We start from the raw sequence: 18,606 nt of genomic DNA on the forward strand, positions 1-18,606 counted from the left end.
TTCTCTTCACATTTCACTCACAGCTCTCCTATACTCAAACACTCAGTGACCATCTTCGTCTGCATACTCATCTCCGTCATTGGCCTCAAGCCTCTAGTTGTATATTAATTGAGTCCTCACTACCTATATTTAAGCTGTAATGTGTATTGAACTGTGGCGCTCTTTAATTGTACTCTATTTTTGTTATTTATTCAATGTTATGCCAAGTTTTGTCTCCCTATACTTTTCCTTTGTACGGCGCTGCGAAACACTTGTGGTGCCTTATAAATAAAATTATAATAATAATAATAATACACTCAACTCTTAGACCACCAGTCCAAATCCAAGGTGATTGGTGTGCCACCCGTACACTTTGTAAACGAGGCCCTGAGTGTTACCTCAAATTCCCATAAATAAACATGAAATGCACGCGGATTGTATACGTTGATTTATAATATTAACATTGGAAAATATGTCTCAGGAAATCATCACAACTAGACTTCTTAATCAATGCTCTGTGGGAGCTGTTTAGTAAACCATTTTCTTGCTTATCTATTAAGAAACACTATATTGACAATATGAAAATAGCTTTTCACAGACTACATTAGATAACTAACTTAATCATATACCAGAATCTCTTATAGATTCTATGGGGTCGGTCCTATCCCACCGATCCTATCCCACCAAATTCGCTTAAAATTGCTCGAACCCCTATGGAGGTGCGAGCACTTTTAAGAAAATTCAGTCTGCCCTAAAGTGTGCCCAGTGCTGTGATGATTCACGAGTTCGAATCATCTGCACCTAATAGGATCGACCACAAAATGACTCAGAATTGAAAGTACAGTGATGTAGTTAATTGAAAGTACATTGATGTAGGTCCATTGGCTCTTTTGAGCATGGGCGCTTGTATAGTGAAGCCAGGGCCGAAACTAGGGTTTCCGGCGCCCGGGGCAAGGCAGTCTTTTGGTGCCCCCCCCCCCCCCCTAGCGATGCTGCTGCGCGCCGGAGGCGCGTCGAAATTTTTCGGGGGGGGCGTGGCCTAATTTGGGGGCGTGGCCTATAATCGCTGCTCTCCCGCGAGGCCACGCCCCCATTTTGCCGCTATGAGGGCATGACCCAGAGGCTCTGTGAGCCTCTAGCCATGCCCCCAGCCCCCTGGCTGCGGGAATAGACGCTGACAGGGGGGACCGACCAACTGACGCCTTGTCCCTGGCGCCGAAGACCCCCCCCCTCCCCGCACAGTCCTCTCACCGCTCACTCTGGGTTACTCAACTCTGCAGCCGCATCTTCGTCCGTCTCCTATTAGCGCTGCGGCGGGAAGCGCTGATGACTTCAAAAAGACTTGCCGGACGCTGATTGGCTGAATTCAGCCAATCAGCGTCCGGCAAGTCTTTTCAAAGTCATCAGAGCTTCCTCCTGCAGCCGCGCTAGTAGGAGATGGACCGACTCCGTCCGGTGTATGTGGACGCTGTAGTGTAGCGGCGGGCATGTTTGCCCGCCGCTACACTACAGCGTCCACATACACCGGACCTCACAGCGCCCCTCACCTCCAGCGCCCGGTGCGCGTGACCCCCCAGCCCCCCCCTAGTTACGGCCCTGGTGAAGCCCAGTTTAGACAAGGGATGGGTATCAAATACAGTAATTGCAGTGTAACCATCAATGTTTTTGTTCCAGTGTTCAATGTCTTGTTTTTTTCACAATCGATAGTGTTTTTTTCACTAAGGTTTACTCACCATTGATTATTTTGTTCCGATGGTGATTGATTCATGAGCCCTTTCTTGCCAGGTGTACATGGGAAAATACAAATACAGCAAGTTTATGTACCTGGAAGAAAGAATGCTCTACTGCAGGCATGTCCAAACTAATGCCCTCCAGCTGTTGTGAAACTACAAGTCCCATCATGCCTTGCCACAGTTTTGCTATTAGGGAATGCTAAAACTATGTCAAGGCATGCGTCTATGTGTCGTTTCACAACAGCTGGGGGGCCACAGTTTTGACATGACTGCTCTACTGCTAATGAAGATGCTTCTTTTGATGTCCCATCCTTAGTTTGGATCTTCAGCTTCACCGATTAGCATCCGTCCATGTTTAGAAGAACAGAATGTGGTCTTCTGGAGGGAGGCTGGATGAGAAACTTGATGCTCCTTGTTTCATTTTTACATATTATGTTTGATGTACAGTAGCTCCGAGTTATTTACACTTTAGCTATCCACTGACGATTCACCATTGTCGTTATTTGTGCCACAGACTCAATGTTCCACTGATTAAAAAATCAGTGGAACATTGGTTGGGATGTAATTTGCATCAGTCATGTGCAGCATAACTCTTGTAAATAGCTGAATGGCAAACATTATATGCTATACTTTCTGTCCCCCCTGTCTTTTTTCAGGACTCTGCCCGGTGAACCGAAAATCTATTGGATATGTTCTATCACAGAAGGGGCGTGGCAATGCCGTAGTTATTGTAGTAGGTGGAGCTGCTGAATCATTATCCTGTCAGCCAGGGGTCACAACTCTGATCCTAAGTACCAGGCGAGGATTTGTACGATTGGCACTGGAGCATGGGTCAGTATTAAATGGGTATGGGTCATAGGGTCGACACTATGAAGGTCGACATACATTAGGTCGACCAATAAAGTTAGACAGGGCTTAGGTCGACACATGAAATAGGTTGACAATACTTAGGTCGACAGCGTCGGAAGGTTGACACAAGCATTAGGTCGACAATGGGAAGGTCGACAGTAAAAAGGGTGATATTCATTTTTAAAGTTTTTATCCAGATCCAGATCAGTTTTTATACAGATGTAGCGTCCCTTGTCCTTTTCTCGGCACCTGCCAGAATGATCCCCCTGGTGAGCGCCGGTAGACAGGGACTCCATTAAACTGGGACGCAAGTGCATCTCACGTGCATGCGCGTCCCAGTCTCTCAGCAGCTGGGCGCCGGGACCCTGCCCGTCTCCGATACAGGGAGATGGGCAGTGTTAGGGGGGGTACAGAGAGGTGGGGGGAAGTGGCGGAACGTGGTGGTGAGGCGGTGGGTACCCGGGGGAGCTCCCTCGCCATGGGGTGTGCGATGGTCTTGTGCACGGGCGCCCCCTGGCGGGAGCTGGCGGGTCTGATAGAAGTTTCGCCAGCCCCTGTCTGAACAAGAGACGCTCCATCTGTACTAGGATAGGAACCTGTGACATGTCTCACTGGAGGCAGGCACCTTACTGATAGAGAAATTTGCTCCTGCACAGTAGGCAGAGTTATGTAGTGTAGTATCTTCATACACTTGTAAAAATTATGTTTAGAATAAAGAGCAGTCCTGCTAGCAGGGGGTGTCAGCCACAGAAGCAATATCGACAGCTTTCAATGATCTGATTTAAACTCACAGGGGAGGATAGGTGTCCCATAGGGAACAGGAGCCCAGCAGCAGATGACTCCATTTCCTCCCAGAGTTATGCCTCTGTCTCCCCTTGCTTCAGCTTCTCAGGGGAGTGGCATATGTGTATGGTGTACGGTGTCACAATGTACAAAAATAATGTGATTGCACTGGTCACCACTGAAATCAAGTGGATCAGTTATAGGGCTCCAAGGACTCCAGACATGCTTGTCACCATTCAACGAATCAGCCAAGCACTGGGGGGCAACCAGGGGCTGTGGTATGCCACTAAGGAGAGCGCTGGCACGGCCCAGAGGGAACTCTTCTGTGCTTCTGCTGATGCAAAATCTGACCCTGTTTTGACCCCTATTTTTTTACTAAAGGGAAATGCAGTAAAACGGGGGTTTTACCGCATTTTCCTATTTACCATTACCCTATAGAAGCCTATGGGTTTCTATCGCCGCCTGCCGTCCGCGTGCCCCCCCCTCCAGTCCTCCTGATCTCCTCCTCCCCCAGCAGGTGTCACAGCCGGGAGGACATCCGGCTGCAGGGGGGAGGAGGAGACGCAGGGGGACACTGCCAGCCGCCAGGATGTGACGGAGACCCCCGCAGACCACATCACAGGTATCGCGGGGGTCTCCATCACCGCAACCCGATGCTAGCCGCATATGTTAGAACATATGCGGCAGCATCGCAGCGGCTGGCAGGCGAAGGACTACCCTGCTGACAGCCCCTTCACCCGGGTAGGTGTCCCACCTGATTTCTCCTGGCTGGAGAAGCCAGCGTGTAATAAGTCGAATAGAAACTGATAGATAACCGTCATGTACAGTATTACGCCTCCCAAAAGGTCTGTCTGAGTAAATAACAAAGCAAACATGTGTGAACATGGCATTACATTTGCTCATGCTTTCCCACCCGTGTTCGGGTGTTTTTCTGTCCATCTAATGCAGGGCTGGGCAATTGCGGCCCTCCAGATGTTGATTAACTACACATCCCAGCATGCCTTGCATCAGTTTCAGCATGGCCACATAGCAAAACTAATGCAAAGCATCTTGGGATGTGTAGTTCATCAACATCTGGAGGGCCGCAATTGCCCAGCCCTGATCTAATGGGAACCTGCATGTGGCTTTCAGGGTGCCTGCAGCCAGTAGGTATAGATGCACCCCAGCACATACCCTACAGCCTAAGTCACCATTTTGCAAAAACCTATAGATGTATGCAACATTTTTTATCAAATGAGGGCTTATAAGTAATCAATAAAAATAATACAATTAGGCAGGAGGGCGGCCATTATTGTTGTGCCTAGGGGTGCCCTCACCCCTAAATTCATCCCTGATTATGACACAATAAAGCTCTGGTCTGCTGACCTGATGACATAGATGATGATTCTAGGTAGCACCCACCTCTTCTCATAGTGGGGGAGATTCTCTAAGAATCTCCGCCCCCCTTCGCCGCCCATCGCATTTATAATTATCGCATATGTTGTAACATATGCGATAATTATAGCAAAGGACAGCTCTTGCGTTAAGAGCTGTCCTTTGCGGTGAGAGTCGCCAGGTCCCAGCAGGTCCCGGCGGCTCCCCCCTCACTCACACACCCGGCGCTGCTGCTGCTGCGCCGGGCTCTTCTCCTCCCTGCACCCGGAAGAGGATCAGTGCAGGGAGGAGGTCCCAGGTCAGGGCAGCAAAACTCTGTGCTGCCCGGACACAGGTGAGGGGGGAGGGGGCGATGCGGGGCGGCGGGGGTCGTTGCGGGGCAGCGGTGGGATGCGGTAGAAGCCCATTGGCTTCTATGGAGCATTGCCAGATTTTTCTGGCGATGCCCCCCCCGCGGTAACCCGGCAGGGGATGCTTACAGCATCCCAAAATGCGGTAAAAACCCGATCACGGGGCTTTTACCGCATTTTTCGCTTAGAGAATCTCCCCCAGTATGTTTTTAGGCAGCAATATCAAATGTGTGTTTTCTCCAATAATACAGTATACAATATAGCGTCTGTATGGTAGCCTTAGTCAGTTATATAAAAGCATCAGATTTTCCAGTTAATGAGGAAAACAAATTCTGTTTTGGGCACCTGAGTTACATCAGAAAAGTGTCTGCATAGTTTGCAGACACTATTGCAGATCTTGTAGGTGTATTTCACTTCAATACCATTTGTCTAAATACCTTTGATGGTGAATCTGTAGTGATTACTGTATGTTGATGTCTCTATGCAGGGCAGACCTTGTCCCCTCTTTCTCTTTTGGTGAGACTGACCTGTACCAGCAAGTGCATTTTACAGAGGGAAGTTTTCTACATGCAGCTCAGCACAGATTCCAGAAACAGTTTGGATTCGCACCGTGTTTTTTCTATGGTCGTGGCTTAACATCGCCTGAATCAAAGGGGTTCTTCCCTTACTCCCGGCCAATCACAACTGTCAGTAAGTATTAACATTTTTATGTCCTTGCGCACCAGCTGAGCTGTAAGGGGTAAACTCAGCCAATGAAACATACCTATATAGAGGGGTTCTCACTGTAGTGGTATCCAGACTATGAGGGTTATTCTGGTTGATTCGCATGCTGCGGGGACCACCCACATCATTCGATGGGCGGCGACCATCAAATGATGTGGAAGACCCATGCATATGTAAGGTTCCTCTGAGGCAATCTTACATATGCATGCACCCTCGGGAGGAAACTGGTGGGCAGCTGACATCCGGTGATGTCAGCTGCCGCCCCCCCATCCGTGTCACACCCTCATTACCATGAGAACGCCCAGCGTTCTCATGGAATCGCCCATGAAACACTAGGCAATCCCCTCTCCGCACCCCACCTGCTGTCCATGGTGCGTGCACCCAGTGATCCCATAATACACAGTGGGTGCACGTGCCCAGCGCATGCACATGCGCAGAAATGTCCCAGTAATGCCCCACATGCTGTAACTTGTAGTTCTCCAAGTCCATGCATGAGGCAGGCTTGCTGTGACTTGTTATCCTCAGGGCCGTCTTAACAGCAGTGTGTGTCCCTGGGCAAAGCAATGCACTGGGGCCCTTACCCATTCTCCCCTCCTAGGGGTGGGGGGTGCTATCAGCAGCAGCTTTGATGTCCCACAGGTGGCAGGGGGTGCTCTATCTTCCCCTCAACATGTAGGTACTGCTCCAGGTCCTTCTTCTGCTAATTACTCCTTTACTGCACAGGTGGTGGGAGGGTGAACACTAACGTGTGGAAGGGGGCACTGAGCTGAAGGAAGGGTCCCTTGTAAATGACTTCCAGGGAGGTAGGGGGTGTTTTATACGCAGGGGAGGGTTGGTTAATGGAGTGGGCTTAATGTTCGTCATTTTCCGGTGGATGGGCAGCTTGTTTGACTGCAGATATCGCCATTATCTGGAAATAGATTTCTTAGCCTTCAATAGTATAAAAACCTAGAGTCACAACTTTCAGGAGGTGCTGGGGACTTGGGGATCAGAGATCAGCCATTGATAAGGGGGAGTATGGGGTGGAGGGAGTCAAAGGTCCGCACACACTTTATTTAAGAAATATAACCCTAGTGTGATGGTAGGGATTGATCTTCTATCGCCTTTATTGGGTATAATTTATGGCGATGGGTGCTATCCAGGCAATGTGGTCAGGACAAAGACTAGAAAGAGAAAGAGTTGCACAATTGGATGCACACCAAGGAAGAAAATATTCAAAGAGAGAGGGTATTCTCTTAAAATATAACTTTTAATGATATTAAGAACTAAAAAAAAAGAGAGAAAATTATCCTGTGTAGATTTTTTGAATATATATGATCTCACAGGGTGATCTCCTTCTTGGACTTGTGAAAAATTTCAAGAATTAAAAGGACTTTGACATACACACATATAACATATATTTGTGGCGTGCAGATGCACGAAAGAAAGAATAGTGTTTTTAGGGATTAAAACGAGTTTCCCTTTTGGCCGGCTACAAGTGATATTGTGAATTTTGTTTGGTAGTACTTCTCGTGGGTTAAATCTCCAATCGAAATAGTTTTATTAGATGTCCCTTTTGTGTGTGTTTATGTATCCGCACTTTAAATCATCATTTATATGCGGTGGATATTGGTTTACAGGGTTACCTGCATATTTCTGTATTGCATAGGGGTGATATATAATCGCTTCCTGTGCCTATTTTTCTCAAATGGGTTTTATTGGGGTTTTTGTGGCTCTCTCTCACAGAGCTCCTTGTACTGCTAGAGGTATATCTTTTTTAGCAGTTTTTACCCCAGGTTGAATCGGTACAGTAAATGTTTCTGTCTAGAAAATACAGAAATATTTCTGTCCAGAGAGTGCAGAAATACCACTGGTGGAACACCTTTTGTTTAGATTCTGGGAGTAATTGTGCTGGGCAGTATTTTTATACTGGTTTCCCAGCCTCCTTTATCTGTTATATATCTTGGTGGTTATTTGCCATCTAGTGGTTATTTTTTATTGGTGCACGTGAATAAACCTGTTTTACAAATATCTCAAGATTCTGTCTCTTGTGTTTTGATTCCATTCATTTTTCTCACTGGGCTATTAAATGCTATTCATATTGATTTAGTAATTGCCACAGTTTGCCTGTATTAGGCCAGTATTGGTTTAGCAATCACCACTGATGTTACTATATCGTTATATTTGATATGATGTTTAATAGCTAATTACCCTTTAAATAAATCTTTATGATTTTGCCTGTGTTCGGCCAAGGCAGGGTTAAATAATGGTGATATGCTATCCAATTTTAGCAGATTCTTGATATTAGCAGACCAGATGGTAGCTGGTATCCCTGTGTAGGGCTTTATATCTATCTACACACACATTTCATTGTATCTCCCTATGTAGGGTTTTGTATCTATCTGCCAACACTTTCACAGTATCATTGTTTCATTTTTGATACATTTCAATATGATTAGACACACTGTAGCCGGCTTCTAAGGCTTACACGTGTTTCACAAGTTAGCTTCCTCAGAGCCGGAGGCGGCTCTGAGGAAGCTAACTTGTAAAACACGTGTAAGGCTTAGAAGCCGGCTACAATGGCCGAGATTTATTGGGTTTACCGTTTTTGAGAAAATGCGATTTTTTCTCAAATCGCCCTGTATCGCCGTTTTTTAAAATCACATTTTTGCCGCGAATTTGCATATTTAATGAGGTGTGTATTCCGGCATGAAAAGTGCGAGAAAGTGCGATGTAGGGCGATTTTCGGGATGAAAGGTGCGATTTTGTTAAAATGTGCGATTTTGTGATTAAAAAAAATAATAATAATTGGCGTGAGGTCCCCCCTCCTGTACATAACCAGCCCCGGGCTCATTGAGCCGGACCTGGTTCCAAAAATACGGGGGACAAAAAGCGTAGGGGTCCCCCGTATTTCTGAAACCAGCCCCGGACTCTTGGACCGGTCCTGGTTCCAAAAATACGGGGGACAAAAAATCTGGGGGTCCCCCGTATTTTGAAACCAGCACCGGGCTCCAACAGCCCGCAGTGTCATGCCACAGCCGGGGACACTTTTTACACAAGGTCCCCCGGGCGTACCATGAGCACCGTGGCTGGTCAGCCTTGGACGGGGTACCTGAAGGAGTGGGGATCCCCCCAATAAAGGGGTCCCCCCCAGGCTTCACCCGTCCAGGGCTGAAGCCCAGGGCTGTCACCGGCGTCCCTGGCCATTGGACGCCGGCCTTAAATGGTTAAATTCAAATTCCTAACATTGCTTAATACAGGAGAACTACAAGTGCCAGCAGACCTCCCCCGCATGCTGGGACTTGGAGAACCACAAGTCCCAGCATGCGGGGCATTAATGGGCCCGCTGGAACTTGTAGTCCACCTGTAAAAAGAATGTTAAAATAAAACACACACACAGAAAAGTAAAACTTTATTACATACACATCCACACACCTCACTTTTACACCCACATTCTTACCGATCCAGGATCCAGCGCTGGTCTCTCTGCAGCAGAGCCGGACAGCCCGCACTGACAGCGGGCTGACCGGCTTTCTCCGATGCAGCTAACAGCTTCCGTCGCGTTGTTCCAGCGTTGTTGGGACGCGCATAACTTCACAGATATACGCGTGCGCTCGCCACGCTTCGGGCTCGGTGGCTCGCTGCGCTCGCCACACTATGTAAAATAAACTCCACGTCAACGTGGATAGTGGGGGTATGAAAAGGTCGTAGGACGCGTACCTCCGCCCCTCGCGGGCTCGCTGCACTCGCCACGCTTCGAGTTCACGTTTATAGTGGGGGGTGGCGTGGGGGTGCATTTTACATTGTAAGCACCCATTAGGGTGCTTAAAATCACCCATTAGGGTGCTTGTACAATTTTTTATCGAATAGTGGTGTAAAATCGCGTCGCATCGCATGCCATCGGGTGTATGCCATACGATGCGTGCGAAAAAAACATCGCACGACCAACATCGGGGGGGGCCGCTATAATACACAAGTACCAATTTTGCTTACAGTTTCATCCTTATTTAAATGTGTGAAATCAGGTACAGAAATATACCATTTTTTTTATTCCATAAAATGGACATAAAATATGTTGATGTGATGCGTTTAGCATCAAGGTGGTTGGGATGCTGAAGTTCACACAATCCTCACATCAATTAGGATGCCAGGATGCCAAATGCAAGTATACCATGGTGGGTTAGGGTCAGGCCAGGAAAGTGTGGGTTAGTTTTGGGCACGGAAAGGGGGGCTTAGAGTTTGACACTAGTGGGGGCGAGTTAGGATGACGTTTATGCACTTAGAGTTAGGGTTAAGCTGCTGGAAAGGGGGGAAGTTTGGGTGGCGGGGTACGGGTTTAGGGTTAGGCAAAACAGACGTCACTTCTCCATAAAAAACATGTTTTTTAATTGTACAAACACTCCATAAAATAAACAATAAAAGATTATTTTACTAGCAAAGAATAGTCACCATAGGTGGGTACAACAGCTGCCAATAACAAGTGTTTTTCTCACCCGGAATGAGTTGAACAAATGTCCTGGCCCGATGTAGAAGGGTGGCTGAAGGTCCTCCTGTGGTGCTACTGCAATCACCAATGCGTTTCAGACTCTTAATAGTCCTTCCTCAGGGTGTGTAATGGTCCATTGCTACAAGCATTATTTATACCAAACACTAGGCACATGTTGATCAGCTAAGTGAAAAACCCGGAGTGGGTGCACAATACATAGTTGTCATACCTCCATTAAAACATCCACACTATTGCACAATCCTCCAATAAATATATAAAAACATATACCAATTATACAATTCATAAAAAAACATCCTGCATTTAAAACATACATTACTATACATAATCCATTTCGTGTATGCCCTAACCTCCGTTTCCAGAAGTAGAAGTGGATTCCATTTTGTCTGTCTCCGGCTAAGTGGAACGCATGTGCACTCCACAGTTGTTCCACATATCACCACTGCAGTAAATTGATGTAGTACTCAAAAATAAACAAAAAATACATCACAGTTCATAACCAACATTTCGCTATTCCAGCTACACATTTCACAGAAACCAATTAACCTCAAATTCTGCATTCAGTCCCCTTGGAGATAATGTTTTTAATTCATAGATGGTTCGCATTTCTGTACGCGCTAAGCGTTAATCCCTTTCATTAATTCTCCAGTGGGGCTGAACAACTTTAATCCCCGCAAACGAAATTAGATGTTGGCTATCCATATTATGCTGAATTTTAAAATAGGAGGATACATTTTGTGAGTCTAATCCCTTCTTAATGTTACGTATATGTTCGGCTAGGCGCACCTTTAACATACGGGTTGTCTTGCCGACATACTGTTGCCCACAACTACATCACAGTAAATAAATACAATACTTGGTACCACATGTAATGAACTGATCTATCTCATAGCTTTTCCCCATTTGCAAAGATTTATAATGAGTGGTCTTAGGTCCCATATTTTTGCACACTTTGCACATGCTACATGTGCCACATTTGTAAAATCCTTTAGATTTAATACGATTTAAGGGCACAGGTACATTAATAGCACTAGACAATATCTGGTCTTTCAAAATCCTAGCCTTTGTATATATGAAGCGCGGGTTTTCTTTTATTACTGTTTTTAAAGCGGGGTCTCCTGTCAAAACACCCCAATGTTTCTTTATAATTTTTTCAATTATTTTGTGATGACTGTTATATTGTGTAATAAACGGAATTCCAATATCAATTTTCTCTTTGTCCTTAATAACATCAGCTTTCAACATTTCCTCACAATTCATATCCTTTCCTTTGTTTCTAGCAAACTCCACAACAGTTGCATTGTGCCCTTTGCATTTAAATTGTTCACTTAGGCCCTTATTGTGATCGGTGCGGCCGGATCCAATTATGCGGCCAGGACCGTGCGTGCGAAACCCCGCCTTCCATACGGATCGCCAACTCCGTCCGTACGCGGTAAGAAGCTGGCCGAACGGACCGCACGTGTATTTTTCACGGAATACGCCTCCTCCATACTACTTGTGTAGTTTCACGGCGCCGGGTTCTACGCTTGCCACAACTATCTAAAATAAACTAACTTAACTCCATGAGAACATGGACAGTTCATACCCCCACTATCCATCGAGCGTAGCGAGCCACCGAGCCCACAGCATGGGCGAGCGATGCGAGCCCCGCAAGGGGACTCAGACGCACGGCGCCATGCTGGCGCCGTGAATCTACACAAGTACCGGATTTTGAAAGACCAGATAGTGTCTAGTGCTATTAATGTACATGTGCCCTTAAATCTAAAGGATTTTACAAATGTGGCACATGAAGCATGTGCAAAGTGTGCAAAAATATGGGACCTAAGACCACTCATTATAAATCTTTGCAAACGGGGAAAAGCTATGAGATAGATCAGTTCATTACATGTGGTACCAAGTATTGTATTTATTTACTGGAATGTAGTTGTGGGCAACAGTATGTTGGCAAGACAACCCGTATGTTAAAGGTGCGCCTAGCCGAACATATATGTAACATTAAGAAGCGATTAGACTCACTAAATGTATCCTCTCATTTTAAAATTCACCATAATATGGATAGCCAACATCTAATTTCGTTTGCGGGGATTAAAGTCGTTCAGCCCCATTGGAGAACTAATGAAAGGGATCAACGCTTAGCGCGTACAGAAATGCGAACCATCTATGAATGAAAAACATTGGCCCTTATTCTGATCGGTGCGGATATTCCCGCTTGCGTACGGCCCGCCGATGTTTATCGTCTGCGCATGTGCAGAGGTCACTCTGCGCATGTGCAGGCGATTTCGCCGCATGGATTCTTTATACGCCGCACAGGGGGCGTAGAGGGGCGTGAGGGGCTACTTATCCTCATTACCCTATGCATACGCCCCGCGTTTCATGGGCGTTCCCATGCAAACGCGGGGCGTATGCATGGTAATGAGGCCGTGACGCGTGGGTAAGGGGCGGGCATTTGACATCGCCGGATGTCAGCTGCCCGCCCCCATACAAGATTTCACACGGACAAGTGTCCGTGTGGTCTTGTGTTGCGGGACCTGGTGGAGCGTGCGGCCCTGCATTCGATGTTCGGCGACCATCGAATGCAGGGGCTGCTCCCACCATGGAGGAGGCGTATCCCCGTCCACATTCATGCGGACCGCCACATATCCGCATACGGCGAAGGTGGCGATCCGTATGGAAGGCGGGGATTCGCCAAGACGGACATCACCGCATATTTCTGATCGGGCCGCACCGATCAGAATAAGGGCCATTATCTCCAAGGGGACTGAACGCAGAATTGGAGGTGAAATGGTTTCTGTGAAATGTTTAGCTGGAATAGCGAAATGTTGGTTATTAACTGTGATGTATTTTTTGTTTATTTTTGAGTACTACATCAACTTACTGCAGTGGCGATATGTGATTTTTGAAAGGACCGAACGATCATGACATATGACATGTGGACAATATGAATATGGGACTTTTACATAATCTGTAAGGATGGTAATGAATGGTGGACCGCATGTGCGTTCCACCAACTTGGAATAATCCTACTGCGGGTGCTTCTATTACATTAGTGGACATCGGGGCTGGAGCGCATATGCGTTCCACTAACCAGGATGTAACGCGGCGACATGTCATTTGGATGACCACTTCCACCCCGGGATGGCTGGGAACAACTGTGTAGTGCACATGCGTTCCACTTAGCCGGAGACAGAGGAAATGGAATCCTCTGATGACGCACTTCTACTTCTGGAAACGGAGGTTAGGGCATACACAAAATGGATTATGTATATTAATGTATGTTTTAAATGCAGGATGTTTTTTATGAATTGTATAATTGGTATATATTTTTTTATATTTATTGGAGGATTGTGCAATAGTGTGGATGTTTTAATGGAGATATGACAACTATGTATTGTGGACCCACTCCGGGTTTTTTACTTAGCTGATCAACATGTGCCTAGTGTTTGGTATAAATAATGCTTGTAGCAATGGACCATTTCACACCCTAAGGAAGGACTAGTAGAGTCCGAAACGCATTGGTGATTGCAGTAGCACCACAGGAGGACCTTCAGCTACCCCTCTACATCGGGCCAGGATGTTTGTTCAACTCATTCCATGTGAGAACAACACTTGTTTTTGACAGCTGTTGTACCCACCTATGGTGACTGTTCTTTGCTAGTAAAATAATATTTTATTGTTTGTTTTATGGAGTGTTTGTACAATTAAAAAACACGTTTTAATGTAGAAGTGGACGTCTGTTTTCCTGGAACAAAAGAAACCCTGATGTGAACATAGGGACTGTGTCCCATGTCAGTACATTTTCATTTATGTGCACCTTGAGTCCCTCAGAAGGGATTGCTTGAAAGTAAATATACCTTTATGGAAAAGTAGGGTTTGTCCCTAAGGTCAGTGTCATTCTGGGGGAGTAAAGTGAACATGCCTATTTGACATAAAGAAACTGCTACGTGAATAAAGGGACCAGTATCAAGGTCAGTGTGGCTGCAAAGCATACCACTGGAGAACAACCCTGATATTGGTCGCCACCATCTAGTAGCGCCTGTGGGAAAGTTGGAGTTTTGGTAGCGCTTGTTGGGAAAGTTGGAGTTTTGTTGGGCTGGTAACCCAGGTGTGCATTCTGGGCTGCAACCACAAAGGAGCGCAGAACATCAAACGTTTTATTTTCTTGTTTCACAGGTTTCTATTACTCTGTCACAAGAATCCTCCTCACATTATCATCTTCTTTTTTTCTAATAGTTGGAGAGCCTGTCACTGTCCCCCAGATACAGGATCCAAGTCCAGAGATTGTGGATAGATATCACAACATGTACAAGTGTTCTTTGCTCAGACTGTTCCATGAGCATAAGACTAAGCATGGGCTGGGAGAGAATGCCGAGCTACGCATCTTGTGATGAACAGTGTGAGTTCTTGTGCAGTACATCACCATACAAGGATTTAGTAAAAAGGATGATAGAGATAGTCTCACGGTCAATGGATGGCAACAGTTGCAGTGTTCTTGGCCCATGCAAAGTCTGAAGCCAACCTATGTATATTTTATCCAGTTTCCTGGAATTATGAATACATGAAAACTGGATGAAACGTAATGTCAAATAAAGAGGATGAGTCACAGTTCCAGTCCTTGTGTTGACAGTAAACGTTGTTGTCCTATTCCCATGTAATGCACTGCATGCTTTTCCCTTACCTTTCAGCATTTCAGTAACTATGCTAATAGCAAATCATAAAATAAAAGCTAAAGACCCCTAAGAAAAATTCAATAAAATTCACTTTTTGGGATGTCTTCTTATGGTCTGATGTATTGAATGTATTAACTGAGAAGCCAGCAGTATAAGGTTATATGCCCAGAGCATATATTGTCAATCCTATACACCCTGCCACAGCTGCATTCCCTAACTATTGTTTGTGCTTACCCTGTATCTAAGCAGTGGCAAACGCAGGATTTTTAGAGGGGGGGTTTCCAAATGTAATTCTAAATCTCCCACTCGGCAGGGCATTGGAGTAAGAAAGGGAGTCTGGGTGAGTGGTAACAGCCCTGAAAATTGGTATTTTTTTTACACTGCATACTTTATGGAGTAAAGTTATAATATTTAACAGTGCAGATTGTCTATAGCAGGGGTCAGGGAACTTTTCTACCTGTTACCCCCCAAAAAATTCTAAACGCCGACGTTACCCCCTTGATTTTAACGGAAGGAAATCATATATTATTTGAATTCACAATGTTATTGAATCTATTCAAAATTGCTTGGAAAACTTCAACTTACCTTAAAACTTCAGGTTTTGGAGAAATTATGTTGCTTCATTTTGGATACAAGGTCCTCAATATTGGGGCATTTTGACGTCAGAGCAATTTGGATACAGTCCTCAGGGTCCAATCGATTTCTCTGCTTTGTCTTTATGTTCTTAGGGGGGAAAATCCTTGTTCGCAAAGATATGTTGTTGCAAAAGGTAGCAACTTTTTGACTGCCTCCTCATGGGCAATTTTGAATGTCTTTGCAGCTGTTGACATCCAAAAATATGACAGATCTGCTTTATTTTCAAATGCAATACGTGCTTCATTATTGCATCAAAGTGACTCTGTCAACCCTTGAGGCTCTTCTGGTACAACATCAATTTCACATTTAAAGGGGTCTACAATCCAACTGACAGCACGTGAATCAAGATCTGGAAAGTAGGCAGAGGACCGCTCTTTTAGTTTGGAAAGATGCCTAAGAACTGCATCCTTGATGTCGTCAAAAGTAATATCTACACAATCTTCCAAGAACAAAGCTAACTATGAAAAGGTAGCTATCTTTCTCTGTTCAGCTTTCTGTCTCCAATATAAAAGCTTTGATCCAAACGCAGAAATATTTTCTCTGGCTGAAATTATATTTAGGTTTTTTCCTTGCAATTCTTTGTTCAATGCATTAAATGCTAAAACATATCAGCTAAATATGCGAGATGTGCAACCCACAAGGAGTCTGTAAACTTCTCTGCGAGAACATGCTTTTGATCAACCATAAAACTTTCAAGTTCAGCTCTGAGAGCCCACACTCGGTTCAGAACATTTCCACGTGAGAGCCACCTCACTTCTGTATGATAAAGTAGGTCTGTATATTCAGCATCACCATCTTTACATAATTCACTAAATATTTGCGTGTTTAGTGAATGTCCTTTGATAACATTGACAATCTTGATAACATAATGCATGGCGGCTTCCAGTGTAGGTTCCAAATGTTTCACAAGCAGTGCCTGGCTATGGATAATACAGTGGTTTACTTCAACTTTAGGATTTTTCTCTCTTACCAAAGCTGAAAAACCATTAACATGACCTAACATAGCTGGAGCTCCATCAACAGACAAAGCAACGCAGCCTTCCCACTTTAAATTGACGTCATTAAAGTATTCATTGACTATTGAAGATATTAATTCGACAAGATCCCAAGTCCAGAGGAGAACAGAACAACAATTCCTCTTCAATTAACTGTAAACCTTTGTAATGGACATATACCATCAGCTGTGAATTACTACTAACATCAGTAGTCTCATCAAGCTGCATAGCAAAGTATTTACTCTCTTTTTATGAGGAAATAACTTCTTGCCTCACATTTTCTGCTAAAACAGAAATTCTTTCTTTAACAACTCTTGCAGACAAGGGCACGGAATTTAGTTTCTTGGCTTCATTCTGACCACACATACTGTAATCTTTACCATTTTCAAAGCTGCTGGTTTAATCAATTCCTCACCAATAGTGTATTGTTTTTTGTTTCGGGCAATCAACCAGGCCACTTCAAAGCTAGCCTTTAATGATGAACATTGATTGAATGTACCTCTCGAATTGCTGTTCAGTCTCTGTCTTTTTACAGACATTTCCAAATTTGCTAAATATTCCCGCGGTTTTGAAGCTAGATTTGGGTGCAAATTATCCAAGTGTTTCTTCAATTGACTCTTTTTGAAATATTCTGCAGTCAGTACTTTCAAACAAACAACACACGGTGGTTTCATTGTTCCTTTGTCATCAATTTGGGTAAACCCATAATTGAGGAACTCTTCCTGATATATTCTTTTTCTATTATTTGATGTCATCTGAAGGGTAAAAAAGACAGTGATTGGAAAAGTTGTAACCCTTCAGCACACTTGCAGAGAGCACAGAACGTGACAGTCTGCAATTAGAGATGGGGGTGGGGGGCATGGCCTGGCGAGCGACCTGACCAGACGCACGCATCAAGAGCTCCGGAGCCAGGCTTGTGGCTTTGGATTAAAAAACTGCAAAAGACCTTGAGCTGCCTCACCCCACCAGCCTAATCTGCAGCACAGAGACCCCGGCAACGGGTGATCGGAGTCGCGGAGCCGGGGAGTGCTTTTCAGCGCTCCCGCGGGTTGCGGCCCGGTCATACAGAGGAAGCCGGGGCCTAAATTTTCAGAGGGAGACGCCGCGCGACGCCCGGGAGCGCGGTTACCGCACCACGGACGTACCCGGCTGCCAGCACACCGAACCCTCAAGCGGACACTCACCCCAGACGCCAAGGGAGGGAGTCCACCCTCCGTGACCCCAACACCGCGCCCGATCGGCGTGACGGAGACCCGGCGCAGGGAAGCGTGCAGCCCACCCGGCGGCCGGAGTCCTCTCCCACATCCAGCGGAAGCCACCTCGGGACCCAGCAAGCGGCGGGTGAGTGAAGGGGACCTTAGCAGACACCGTGGGGTAATAGGAGAAGGGGACGGCGCCATCAGCCTCCAGCCGCCATCTTGGGAATATACCCTCACCAGCGCCCCAGCCCACAGCCTCACAGAAACTGCAAGGCAGACATCCCCCACCTCCCTTTGGATCCCCCTCCCCTGGATCCCCACCAAGCACCCCTTCTAAGGGGCACAAATCCCCTCTGCTCTCACCAAACATGCAGGGGAGCAGCAGGGACCAAACAAGTGTCTAAGACCACTACAGCACTAACCCCCTACCATCTACCTGCAACACTTCTCACTCCCTACCCTCAGAGCCCTCAGCACTGAGCACATACAACAGTGGGACAGTAACTCTCTAATCCCTGCCTTTTCAACAAAGCAGAAGGGAAATGAGCCCCCGTGCTTTTGCATAAACTGCTGAATTGTTCCCTTTCACTTGTAATCCTAGCCTGCCCTCTAGCGTTCACTGGTGCAAACTGCAATCACTGATCAAAAAGGGCTATCCTCTGACAAAGAAGACACACAAGAGAGAAAAGTAAACCGATTCTTTACTACTGATCAGCAGCAGCCTGAGACGCAGTAGGAGGGGAGAGGTGACTAAGGTTCCCTTACAAAAGATGCGTCCCAAGTGAGGATGCTTCCCTAGTAGCCAGGCCCCCGGGAGTCACCGCCCGACGAATTA

At 45.9% G+C, this 18,606-nt stretch overlaps 1 protein-coding gene across 1 annotated transcript in view; it reads left to right on the forward strand.

Moving 5' to 3' along the window:
• The window catches only part of LOC146035604 (diacylglycerol O-acyltransferase 2-like), a 47,701-nt gene extending 32,656 nt beyond the window's left edge, over positions 1 to 15,045 (forward strand). Inside the window, exons 6-8 of the mRNA XM_083159143.1 lie at positions 2,369 to 2,543; positions 5,556 to 5,758; positions 14,505 to 15,045. Of these exons, the coding sequence (XP_083015269.1) occupies positions 2,369 to 2,543; positions 5,556 to 5,758; positions 14,505 to 14,659 (533 nt within the window). The 3' untranslated portion in view covers positions 14,660 to 15,045. The remainder of the gene's footprint in view (positions 1 to 2,368; positions 2,544 to 5,555; positions 5,759 to 14,504) is intronic.
• The last annotated feature ends 3,561 nt before the right edge of the window (positions 15,046 to 18,606 follow it).

The sequence above is a fragment of the Crinia signifera genome, chromosome 9 (genome assembly GCF_055691185.1).
Source record: "Crinia signifera chromosome 9, ASM5569118v1, whole genome shotgun sequence".
Taxonomy (NCBI): Eukaryota; Metazoa; Chordata; class Amphibia; order Anura; family Myobatrachidae; genus Crinia; species Crinia signifera.